General features: G+C 32.8%; 1 protein-coding gene across 4 annotated transcripts in view; it reads left to right on the forward strand.

Moving 5' to 3' along the window:
* Positions 1-13135, forward strand: part of LOC124357603 — a 28263-nt gene that overhangs the window by 7955 nt on the left and 7173 nt on the right. For 3 of the 4 annotated variants that reach the window (XM_046809530.1, XM_046809529.1, XM_046809528.1), the window contains exons 3-6: positions 595-722; positions 1295-1430; positions 3221-3346; positions 10628-10740. In XM_046809530.1, the coding sequence (XP_046665486.1) occupies positions 595-722; positions 1295-1430; positions 3221-3346; positions 10628-10740 (503 nt within the window). Of the gene's footprint in view, positions 1-594; positions 723-1294; positions 1431-3220; positions 3347-10627; positions 10819-13135 lie in introns of those variants that run through there. The other variant, XM_046809531.1, reaches the window with a different exon arrangement.

Below are 13135 nucleotides of genomic sequence, written 5' to 3' on the forward strand. Positions count from 1 at the left end.
TACTTGACCTCGGACTTTGGAATGGAACTTTGGACTCAGCAATGGAATCTCAATGTTGCTTTTGGTATGAACCATGTTACTACTCCAGTCAATCATCTTTCATCAAATGAAGAAGATGTAAGAAAATAACGTATAGTTTATAGAGTATATCTGTAAACATGTGTTTTATTTCACACATTTTCTGTTGTTGTTGACATTGTTTATATATTTGAAAATAAACAGTTTCTATTTTAATCGTTATTTAATGGTGTAATACACTTCAATATGCTATGATTAGTATTATTAATGTAATCAGAAAATTTTCTCACGAAGCACAAAAACAATAATGATCCTATAATTGAGCCTTGAGGCACCCCATACTGTATCTTTTGAGCAAAGATTTTATTCTAGAGAAACATCTATTATTAATTTTAGGTATTTCTATGTACATTAAACTGGTTATGAAAGTAGTAGGCCTACCACTTTGGATTTAAGCCATTCTATTCCCATATAACCTAATATATGAATAATAATTTGTGACATTCATGGCTTTTAGCAAATCCATGAAATTTCTTGATTGTTCTTATGCTCTTAGATTGGTTTGTTTGGTTCCAGTTCCCTGACTCAAACAATCTAACTCATGAGAAGCTGATCCAACAAGCATGTACAGCCACTGTGAACTCAACTTGTCAATTGCTAACCTGTACCTTAGTTGCTCTAGTGGATATAGCTCAAAAATACAAGTAAGTAAATTTTATATACATTATAATGTTAGTAGTCAACTAACTAATGCTATCATGTACCATTTAAAAAACTTAATACAAATGAACTACATGAATGAACAAGTTTTTATTCTCCACGGTGTATACAAGTTTAGCATATAACATACTATTTTATACTGTAGAATAAAGTAATTTACAAAATCACCATTCCAGGCATCGTAGTTGTACTGTTTTTCACAAGCTCAATTTTTGTAAGCTAATCGGGTTTGATTTGAATGTTGTTGATTTGTGTTGTTTTGTAACACTTTAAACATTTGTACCCCACCCAAGCGGTACATCATGTACATTTCAAAGTATATTCTGTAACTTGAAATTAATGGGATGCTAAAAATTTTAATATGATTCAAAATTTAAGGTTGTTAGTTTTGTTATATTAATTAATAATGTTCCTGGTTACATGATTTAATTTTCTGCTACATTCCTTGTAAAGTTGGATTAATTATATATTTGATTGAAGCCAACAACAAAAATCACTAAACAGTTAGGGAAGAAAATTAATTGTGTTGATCGTATTAGTCTTAAATTTTTTGTAGGAAAAGTCTTATGGACCAAATGAGTTTGATGGAAGAGAGTTTAACCAACTTGGACAATGATTCTTTGCAAGAAGAACTTACTGACTTAATAACAGCAATACGCAGTGAAGTTGATACTTTCAGGAGAAACTATATGGTAAGGTAAACCAATGGTTATTGAGTAAATCTATAATTTTATTTTTTACAAGAACCATAACTAAAAATATATAAAGTTTCATTCATCAATGCCTGAGCACTGAGTTATAAATAAAAACCATTGTCCTGGGAAAATAAGGGAATGTAACCATAATTGGATGTAAGTTGCCTTGTGACTATCCAAATTCTTGTTGTTGTTTACAACTTGTTTCACCAGTACAGCACCATCATTTTCATAGGTCTTTTATCATTTTAATTATATGTCATAAAACTTGTACACATAAAACGAACGGGACACCCAAGATGAAGGAAGAAATAAATAGAATACATTAAACAAGTATGAAAAACAAGTTTAGAATTAAAATGCAAAAAAATTAGTGCATTTTTAAATGTTTCATGTAGCCATGAAATATAAGCACCCAATATAAAGAACATGCCAAATATCATTTTGATCAATGACTTTAGTCTGATGTTCTCGTACTAGATGAATTAGATAAGTTTACGGTCACGTTTGAAATAAAGAGCAGTAATCAAGATCCTTGTTGCGGACGGTTGTCTGCCCATTGAAATTAATCAGCGAATACTAAGTGTTTATGGTAATAAAACTATGGATATTAGTCGCATTAGAAAGTTGTGAACATGGAAAATGAAATATGAAGAATGCTTCTCGTTCCAGCCATCCAGTGAGTATGACAACAGTTGAAAACCAGTATTGTGTTGATGTGCTTATTCAAGAAAACAGATGAATGTACAATATGAAATCGCTTCTTTTCTTGATATCTCTAAAGAAACAAGGATTAGACAAAGCATTCCGAATTCTACTGCATCACAATAATGCATGACCCTATTGCAGCTGACAAACATGTGGAAAGATTCAGCACTTGGCAATCAGACCCATCCCACACTCATCCTACAGGCCAGATTTAGTACCGGTTGTAACTTTTGATTTCCTGCAACTAAAAGGGGACCTGAAAGGAGTTTAGTATGAATCTAATGATGAAATAAAATCTGTAGTGGTAAAACTGGCTCAAAGGTAAAGATGCTGACTTTTTCCTCAATGGAATGCAGAAACTGATTCATTACTTATGTAAATGAACAGAACTCAAATGTGATAATATAGGAAAATAAGTGTAAAGTCTCCGTCAGTATACTCTAACCTTCATTTTATACTTTAGTTGTTTTTAATTCTGGCCATCTTAACCAACTTTAGGTTGTGGGCATTACGTTATCAGCTAATATTAACGTAAAAAGCATGTATTATTCATACAACTGTGGGTGCTTGTCTGTAAAATCAGTATTCAAGAATAAAATAAATGTGAAACTTTATGTTGTAAAAAAGCAATAGTGAGTTAGGTTGCATTACAGTTTAAACTCTATTTTAAATACAAAATTTAAACTTAATATTTGTGTTGATGGAAAATTGTTATGGTGATACAGTTTACTGCTTAGTCCAGTTGCCAATAGTAGTAATTTAATAGTAGTTGTTAAAAAATGTTTAAATAAAAATTCCACAAAACAAAATTTGATATATGACACTACTATCTTGAGACATTTAAAAACCACAACTACATTGATAAATATAGTCAAAATCATATCATCTGTGTGGCCTCTAGCTGTTACCGTAGACAAACTCAGAAATGGTCTTTCAGAATGCCCATTTTTTTCTATTCTGGTTACCCAAAATGAATAGTTTTACCAAAGCCTCCAAATAGATTGTCTGTATCATTACAATATTTTTGTGTACATTGTACGTACATGGGAGAAATTAATAAAAATTGTTTGTGTTTCTAGGAATTGAATTCTTTGATGGAGTATGTGGAAAAACTGGTGAATTCAGCCACAGAAACATCCTTCCTGGCAGGTGCTGAGACAGCATGTAACGCCCTCAGTGAGAGATTGTACTCTGCTAAGACTGTGGTATTTACATTTTGCTTTTCAGTTGACAGCTTATAGAGATTACAACAATATCAGAGTAGCAAGTTAGAATATGTTTTGTGAGAAAGAGTGTGTGTCTACGTGATCCTTCCTCCATTCTGACTATCTAGCATATTGATTTAAGAATGTATTGGTTTCATCTGTAAAGAGTATAACACAATATTTTGGAGATGCTACATAGGACAGAGTTTACTCAGATAAATCTTAAAATCGACTGAAGTTTCCAGTTTGAGATGGTAGTTCAGACAACTAACATTGATTGCTTCTGGATACAATAATTTATAATATGTCTTATCATAATAAGTATCCTAGAGGTTGGAAGTTGAAAAAAGTAGCTATAACATCTTTTATCTTGTTTACAATATATTGTGCGTCTTTAGCTCTAACTTTGTCCATGCAAGGAGGGCTATAAAATATCTTCACTATAGACTCAGAATCTGCCCTGGGGATGTACAAATAACTATTAATCTCCCAGTGGCTAAGACCTGGATTGTTGTTTATGTTATAAGAACGTTTATGTTTTAAATTCAACACTCCGTTCATAAATAATCCGCAAATCCAATTACTATATCAGCCCACTCCTTTCTCATCCTGCAATAATAATAACAACAACAATAATAATACAATATAGCTTTACTGTCACAAAAATTACATCTTTTACAGAATGAGCTTGGATTCTAGCCTACACAAAGACAGGTGACAATGTCAAGTAGAGAGTATTTATTATAATGTCATCACTATTTTTCTTTTTCTTCCTTCCAATCAGTTTATTTAGATTAGCTCATACTTTCTTTGTATCTGCCTTTGTATATTTAAATATTTGTCTGTAGTAAAGGTTTTATTCAATTTCTTATGGCATTATTTACACTATTTATAAACTGTTTCTAAATAATTCTATTTCTTAAATTGGGAGGGTCGTTTTTACACACCTTGAATAGCCTATCTTGTTCTCGGGTCATGCTAATCATTTCTTAATTCATCCAAGTTTTCGTCCGTTAGGTTGTGGTTTGCTATGTTTCAAGTTAATGTCCCTTGTAAATTTATTGTCATCATATATCTGATAAAATTTCTTTATTAGTGTTTCAAATCTACGGTATAAGTCATTTGATTCTATCAATGTTTGATTCCAGTCTACTTCCCTGAGTTTTAATTTAATTAGTTTCTCATTATGCATAGAGTTAGGTGTAGACCTATTCAATATTTCCACGGATGTCCCCCATTCTAGTTTTAATGAAACAATGTAATGATCCGACATCTTCAACAACACCACACCAGTTTGTATTAGATCTGCAACACTTCTTGAGTATTTATGGTCTACGCATGTTTGTGGTAAATTTCCCATTCTTATTTCCCTTCTAGTGCAGGAAAATATACCCCAAAGCAGAAATAATATTTTCATATTGTAATGTACTACAAATGTCTATGTTGGTGTCACCAATAAATATCAGATCATTGTACGAAGGCAACTGGATTAATATTGATTCAGGTACAACTAACATTCACCTTATTGTGAAAACTGTTTAGCACCACAGTACTCCCCACACGGCTGCTGAGGGTGGCACGTAGGGCGTCCCCGAATTTGTTGCAGGATTACTAGTCAAAGGGTTAATAGCCTTCACCAGTCCAGTACTCCTGAAGAAAACAGTGTACATTACTTTCTTCACTGATTGTTCTTTCTTAATCATTGAGGGGGATGTCTCATCTTCAAACACCCATATGCAACTCTCTCTTTAATTTGGAATGTTATAAAAAATGGTATGTACGTCTCATGACCAGTGACAATTTTGGAACTAATACATTGACCACCATTATTAAGCAGTTGGAGGACCTGCTGGCTGATACTCACATTCATCTTTTTATCATCTCTCGAAAATACCCATTGAGAAAAAGTTTTTTGGCATTTAAAAGTCATGCAATATTAATCACTTTGCTGAAGATCTAAATAATAAATAAATAATATAAATAAATAAATATTTATTTCCAACATTTACATTCATGTTTACAAATAAATGAAAAACTTAGGAAGTCACTGACCAAGAACAAGTAGCTGGTCAGTGTAACAGATACACAATACACAAATAAACAGTTTGTAGCTTGCTCTCACATAAAAAACTAAAAGGTCAACAGACTGCTTTCCGCGACGTCTGCACAAGACTACAAAAAAACCACAACCAAAATAAATACATATAGCCGACGTTTATATAATACAGAGTGACTAATAACTAATTAGACACTAATTAGACAACGCAAAGAGTAACAAAAAATGTTTTGAAAAAAATATAAATATACAATCTTATGTACTAAAATCATAAAAAGGTTTACAAAAAATGTATAAACAAATATATTGAATGTATAAACAAATATATTGAATGTATAACAAATATATTTAAATAATGGAAAATTTAAATTAATTTATTACATAAAACTACATACAAATATCAGGAAAATCACATACGTACACTTACACTTACGCACACGATAGAACATCCACACCCCAAAACATACATTCACACGTACACACTACTATGATTATGATAGTTTTACACAATCAGGTTAAAAATTATGTAATAATGATGTAAACAATGTAATAGGTGGTTGCATAAAACTTAAATTAATACACTCGTTAAAAAAGCAATATCAGGTTTTGTAAATAGCCAGGATTTTAGTAAGGAGCAGAATTGTTTTAGGTTATTATTCGATTTGGTTTCATCAGTAATTTGATTAAATAATTTTGGGCCCACGTATTGAATGGACTGTCTATAGAGTTCTTTATTAACTTTGGGTAACCTGAAGATTCTACTTTCACTAATTCTAGTTTTATACGTCAAACTACTTGTACCTAAATTTCCGCTTCTAGTATAAAATATTCTCAAAACTTTGTATACGTATAGATGTTCTATAGGCAAGATTTTCAATTGCACATATAGTGGAAAGACGCTATCTCTTCTGCTTCTATTTAATATAATACGGATGAAATAATTTTGTGTTACTTTTATTTTATTTATCAAAAATTTATACGTATTTCCCCAGAAACTAATTGAGTACTGTAATCTAGATTGGATTAGGGCAAAATATAAAGTACGCATAAGATCTGTATCGCAATAATTTTTTAGAAAATAAAAAGTTCTAATTGATGATCTTAACTTATTATGTAACACGGTAATATGATCCCCCCATGTTAATTTACTATCTATTACTACTCCAAGGTATTTGTAACTATTTACTCTTTGTATACACTGACAGCTACATGAATTTACGTTACAATTTATCTTGTGGTATTTTAAGGGCCTTTCTAATTCGAAGTCTTTAAATCCAAAAATTATATATTTAGTTTTTGATACATTTACCTGCATGTCATTCCGACAGCACCAAATTTGTAAGTAATTTAACAACGTTAGCTGCCATGGAGGTCAGATCTGACCGGCAGTAAACTAGCCCTAAATGCCACGCTCATATTACTGCCCCAACCCCGAAATTGCCAAGTTTCTAAAATTATTTTTATTCATTAACTCGAATTGTTTTGTTAGTTTAAAATTCATTTTCTGTCAAAAACTGCATTGAAATCTCTTGAATATAATGCAATTTGAGCGTCGGCCATATCTGGTCGGCACAACATTTTTCGTTGTGATTTTTCATTAAAAATAACACTGCCGCCCAGATCTGGCCGGCACTATATTGCTCACTGTTGCGACTATTTTGTGCGCCGATGTTGGTATCAGTTTAGGGCTGCCGTCTGCCACTGTCAGCGCTGTCAGCCACTGTCCTGCGCAGTAACCATTGCTCGTCCGTGCATTCCACTGCGTTCCCGCCATAGTGTATTGTATCTTCTAATAACTATTGTGCGTGCGTAATCTTTTCTTTTAACCTAGTTTGAACGAAACTAAACTTGTGGTAAACGATTTCATTATGAGTAGTAGAGACGTAAATGAAGAACAAATTCAAAGACTTATTTGGACTGTCCAATGTCCAGTGAACAGACCCTCAACATGAAATTGAGGAAAACATAGGTTCAAGTGTTGACCCGACACGGATGAAGATCCGGGACTTTTTTGCCCAAGTGAATCGGATCATGACAGTAGTGATGATGGAAGGCGAGGCTACAATGGAAATAGAGACAAAATTGATATGAACGGTGGCGATTCTGGTGAAAATGACTGAGAAGTGTGATGATGGATGAATGGACTGAATTTAAAGGTAGGCAACAAGAATTTCTCTTTTCACTTCTACTTCTGAGTACCATTTAAATATGGCCAATGATGCTAAACCTGTAGGACACTATTACTTAGCTTTCATTACTGACGACATTATACAAATGATGGTTCGTAGAGACTAATAGATAAATGCCAGTAAAGTATTGCGGAGAAACGAGGTTGAAGCCGAAGTAGTAGTAGACTTAATAAAATGGACTCCCACAGATGATGTAGAAATGTGGAAGTTTATTGGTATCCTCATATGGATGGGCTTGTCTAATCATCCCCGCATAACAGACTACTGGTCTGGCAACATTTTGTATAAGAAGAATACTGTTGCTTCTCAAGTTATGAGCCGAAAACCGTTTCCAGCTAATGCTACGCTTTTTGGGCATTTTAACGATCATGCTGCTGAGGAACGTGATGGGCGTATCGCAAAGATTTTGCCCCTAATTTTAAGATGAACGACATTTTTTTGAACAAGAAATCCTGCTGGCCAAGATCTCGTAATAGACGAGAGCATGATTCCCTTTAGGGGCAGACTGTCATTTCGACAGTTACATACCAACAAGGCCCACAAATATGGCCTAAAGATTTTTCAAAACTTTGTGACCAGCAAGGGTATACCTATTGTATAAAAGTTTACATGGGTAAAGGGGACCATCCAGAATGAAAATAATGAATTAGTTTCAACCTCAGTGGTCATGGAACTCATGGAACATTAACTTGGATAAGGGACACATCTTATATGTAGATAATTACTACACATCAGTGCAACTTGCCAAAAATCTTTTAGCTAGAAGAACCCACCTTGTTGGTACTGTGAGAGCAAACAGGAAAGGTCTCCCTGCCGATGTTATGAAGGCACAAATAATAAAAAAAGGAGAAATGAAAGCCCTTGAAAATGAAGATGGTATTGTAGTTACCAAATGGAAAGGACAAGAGAGAAAAGTGCGAATGTTGTCCACCAAACATGAAGTAGAGTACGTTCTCACAGGAAAAATAGACAAAAAAGGCAATGACATTTTTAAGCCATTAGTGATAGTTGAGTACAACAAGGGAAAGATGGGCATCGATGTGTCCTGACCAACTCTCATCTTATAGCACTGGTGTTTCGAAAGTCAAGAAGATGGTACCATAAAGCAGCAGAAGAAATAGTTCTTGGAACCGCTGTTGTAAACTCTTGGCTGGCCTACACTAATGCTGTGAAAGCAAGACCTACAGCAGGCGGGACATCAGAAAAAGCACTGCGTGTCAATTACAACTTTTAAAGAAAATCTGGCTGTTTCACTTATGGGTCTAGATAATAAACACTATTACTCCCTGTAAAAGGTACAGGGCACCATTATCTGACTATATCTCAAAACTTTTACTGGAGAGGGAAAAGGGTAGACACAGGGTCAGAAGGTACTGCAAAATGTGTTACAAAAAAGCTGTACAAGTAAGTGGACGTGATGTGGCCAAAGAAACTGGGCCAAAGTGAAACACATTTTGTGAGCAGTGTCCTGAGAAGCCATACTTATGTAGAAGACTGTTTTCGTGAAGTGTTCACAAATAACATGTTTATAACCAAAGTGTCATGTTAATTATTATCAATATTGCAAATTTTTACAATTTTATTTTATTTCACAACTAAATATTTACAAGGAAATGTACTTTATTGAAAAAAATGATAGTTAGGTTTAATATGTCCCTGATTTATGTAAAAATTAAACCAAACCATGTTGTAAAATCATTGGCTGTACCATTTATTCAATCCTTGAACAATCACTCCATCACGTAAAAATGTGTTTCTAACAAGAATTTAATTCATTTTGGTAAGTATCAAAATGATCGATATTACGTAATAAATACTGCCGGCCATTTCTGGCCGACACAATTACCATGACAACAAGTCAATATTTGAGTATTAAATTTCCCGCGCTAAAGTAAGAAGACAACAACGGGAGTCGTTTTGTAGGTAAATAGCGATATTCAAGATCGCTAGAAGTTCAACAAATTGACTGTAGACCGCAGCACATAGTAAAAAAACATAACCTAACATAACCCTGCTTTTTGATGTTGCCGGTCAGATATGGCCGACAGAAAGTCCTTACCATTATATACGGTGCCGGCCAGATCTGACCTACATGGCATTTGAGAGAAGTTTCAAAAATACCTTTGGCAGCTAACGTGTTAAATCACTGCTTATCTTTTCGTGTAATATTGCATAGTTTTTTGGAGAATAAAGAAAAGCTACATCGTCTGCAAAAGCAGTTATCTGACCATTAAACGGGGTTTCCAATAATTCATTTATAAAAACTAAAAATAATGTTGCTGCTAAAACGGATCCCTGAGGTACACCTGACTCAACGGTCAGATCTAGTTTCTCGGGAAGCTTCAATCATTAAATATCTGCAGTGTCTGTATTCTTGGATCACAACACATACTCTATCAACATTTTCTTGAGTGACAGCAGAATACAGCTTTCTTGAATGTTCATTATCTTGAAGTGAAATACAACCCCTACAAAATTTCAAATACCACATAAAAACTAAAGGCAATTTTTAGATGTTCTGCGCACTTTTCTTGAGACAAAAAAATATTAAAATCATAGAAAATTATAGTCCTAAAATGCTCTTTTGATAACTACATGACTTCACAAAATTTATCTTTCGTAACAAACAACACAAGAAGTACATCAATAAAATCAATTTGCTGTTAGGTACTGATAAACACCCAGACAACCAGATAAGAATGATAAGATTATTGCACCATCCACAAGAACATCAATTTGCTGTTAGGTACTGATAAGCACCCAGACAACCAGATAAGAATGATAAGATTATTGCACTATGCACTGTCTGCCAGTATCTCTAAATCTTTAGAGTGAGCATCATACATTGTGTGTGATATGTAGTTTTTGTATAAAGAAATTAAGAGGTTATATTCAAGGCACATCTAATATTAAAGACAAACAAATATATGTTCTTTTGTAAAGAAAATAGTTTATACATTTTGTAAGATAGATATAGTTTTTGTATTGAATACATTAATAATATTCAAACAATGTATAATTTTGAATTTTTTTCAGATAGATGATCAGGACAAATGTATAAAGAAGTTAGAGCAAGATTTGGTTCGGCTGCAAGAGGCAATCATTAATCAATCCTCTAAACGTAAACAACCAAAGGATGATAGTGATAGGTAAAATTTATCATTTTCTAAGAATATTTGTTGTAAATTTGTAATTTAAGTATTGAATAAAAATATTTAAAAAAGAAACATTTTTTTCATGATTTACTGACCCGTAGGTGTCATAACATTTTATGTTCATTACAATGCTCGGGATATGTGTATGTTAAGTTTACCCCAATTCACCTTCCTCTTACGTGTAGCATCTGAAATCTGATGCTGTTGCAGACGACTCATGAAATCTAGAGTCATGTTCGTCTGAAGGGATCTAAAGATAGTTAGCGATAAGAAGCTCAAAACGAACCCTCCCTATCATTTCAACATCAGAGACACCCTCACTACAAAAATAGTGCAATTTAGGTGAAGAGTTGTCCTTATTGTCTCATCAGGTGCATAATTGACACAATCCCAAAGCAAGGTGAAGCAACTGAGTCTTCTACACATAATGAAGCTATGGTGGGAAGAACTAATTCAATGCGAATATTGAGTTTAGCTCCAGTTCAATTTCCTCCAAGGTGAACAGAAGCTAAACTCAATATTCACATAGAATCAGCCTTTCCAACTATAGCTGTGTTATGTTCTCTGGATTTGTCTGAATGAATAGTTTGTAAAAAACATTACTTACAGATTGGCGTATAGCACTGAAATCAAAGTAACAAGGGGAAACAAACCATTATCTAATTTAGTACTAAGAAAATATGTATACCGTACTAATAGTAAAACAAGTAGTATTACTTAAATGGCATAAACTGTCTATCATTAATTGAAAAACAGAAAACATCCCTAATTCTTTTGGCTATTACTACTAGAGTCAAGTATATAAATTGTTGTCAATCACATAGTCTAGCATAATATTTCTAATGAGCTAAAAGCACCCAATAATATTCTCGTAATTGTAACTGTTTGGTAACTGAAATGTCCTTTTTTTTGTTAAACTGCATTACACTTTATTGGGAGGATCTAAATGTACAAACATAAAATTTTTAAATAGGTAATGCATTTAAGAGTGAGAATGTAATCAAAACCATTGTCACTTTTGATTAAATGTTTATTTTTATAAACAAACATGGAAAAGCTTTTAAATAACAAAAAGTTCTGGACATGTACACAAGTTACAACTACATGCCTGCCTGAGTTAGTCTCTAATAATGAATAACCTTGAAAAGATGCACTAAGCTCACTTTTTTTCCAAAATTGATATTACCACAAAAATCTTTAATTTCTGTACTACTACATTACTTCCGTTTATACTGCATACAGTTGAAGGAAGAAAAACCAGCTGATCAATTCGTAATAAAATATGAATAGTAAATGTTTATTATTATTTAAGTTCATAGTGTATTTCCTGGTGGTAGCATAAAGTGAATTCCACTGCAGTACAGAGTTAGAATTTGTACTACTTCAGATCAAATTCCCACTGCCTTAGCCTACTGAATTATCCGGTTGAGCACACGGGAGATACAGAGAATTGAATCCATTATGCAATTGCTGTCTAAATATTAACTGTACTATTAACCTATTAGTTATTTAACTGTCTACTAAAAAATGATATTTCTAATTAATTAATTACCATTTTTTGTTTAATTTTGAAATGGGCTGATTGAAAATATTTGGATAATTGGGTTAAAGTCAATAATTCGAATATATGTACAGTTTGGAGCATTTTGTACACATTTTAATAAAATAAATGATCAAATATTTGATTTGGTTCTTATTAACAGAGAGTAAACTTTAGAAGTAGTTTTACACCCATCCTAAAATTACTCCATAAGCTATTATATTTTCATGAAGAGGTCAACGTTATAATTATGCTGAAGGAGGAGGAGATCGAATAAAACTATGATTGTTATTTGTTCACCAATAACGGATATAGAGCATTTATAAATTCCAAAAACAACATAAAAATTATGTTCTTCATAGTTCTTATTTGCTTTACACTTCTTATTTAAAACAATCTAAACAACACTGTTCAAAGTGTCCTAAAACAGTATATTTTCATTTCCACAAAGAATTATTAGGTGCTTACAAACTTTTAACAAAGATACTAACAAAATACAAGTTTTTTTAATATCTTCCCAAGAAAATTATGATTAAACAAGTTTGTAATATTTTGAAGTCTCACTTGTTGCCAACATTTGAAAGAAATTTTAACATATATCTTGCGCAAATTTAACAGTATTGTAAATCTAAAATGTGAAAATTAAACATTTTTCCTCACTAAAAAATTATGTCTGGATATCTAAAAGGTCTATTGAAGATGTCTAGACACCCTTATGACTGGAATTGGTGGTATCATTGCCAGTGGTGGAATTACAGCCCGTTACCACTGGCATCCGAAAATCAGTTGATTACATATCAAATAAATTTTAAAATAGGCCCAACAATTTGTTTGAAAACAATGTTAACA

Source organism: Homalodisca vitripennis, chromosome 3 (assembly GCF_021130785.1).
Source record: "Homalodisca vitripennis isolate AUS2020 chromosome 3, UT_GWSS_2.1, whole genome shotgun sequence".
In the NCBI taxonomy this organism is placed as follows: Eukaryota; Metazoa; Arthropoda; class Insecta; order Hemiptera; family Cicadellidae; genus Homalodisca; species Homalodisca vitripennis.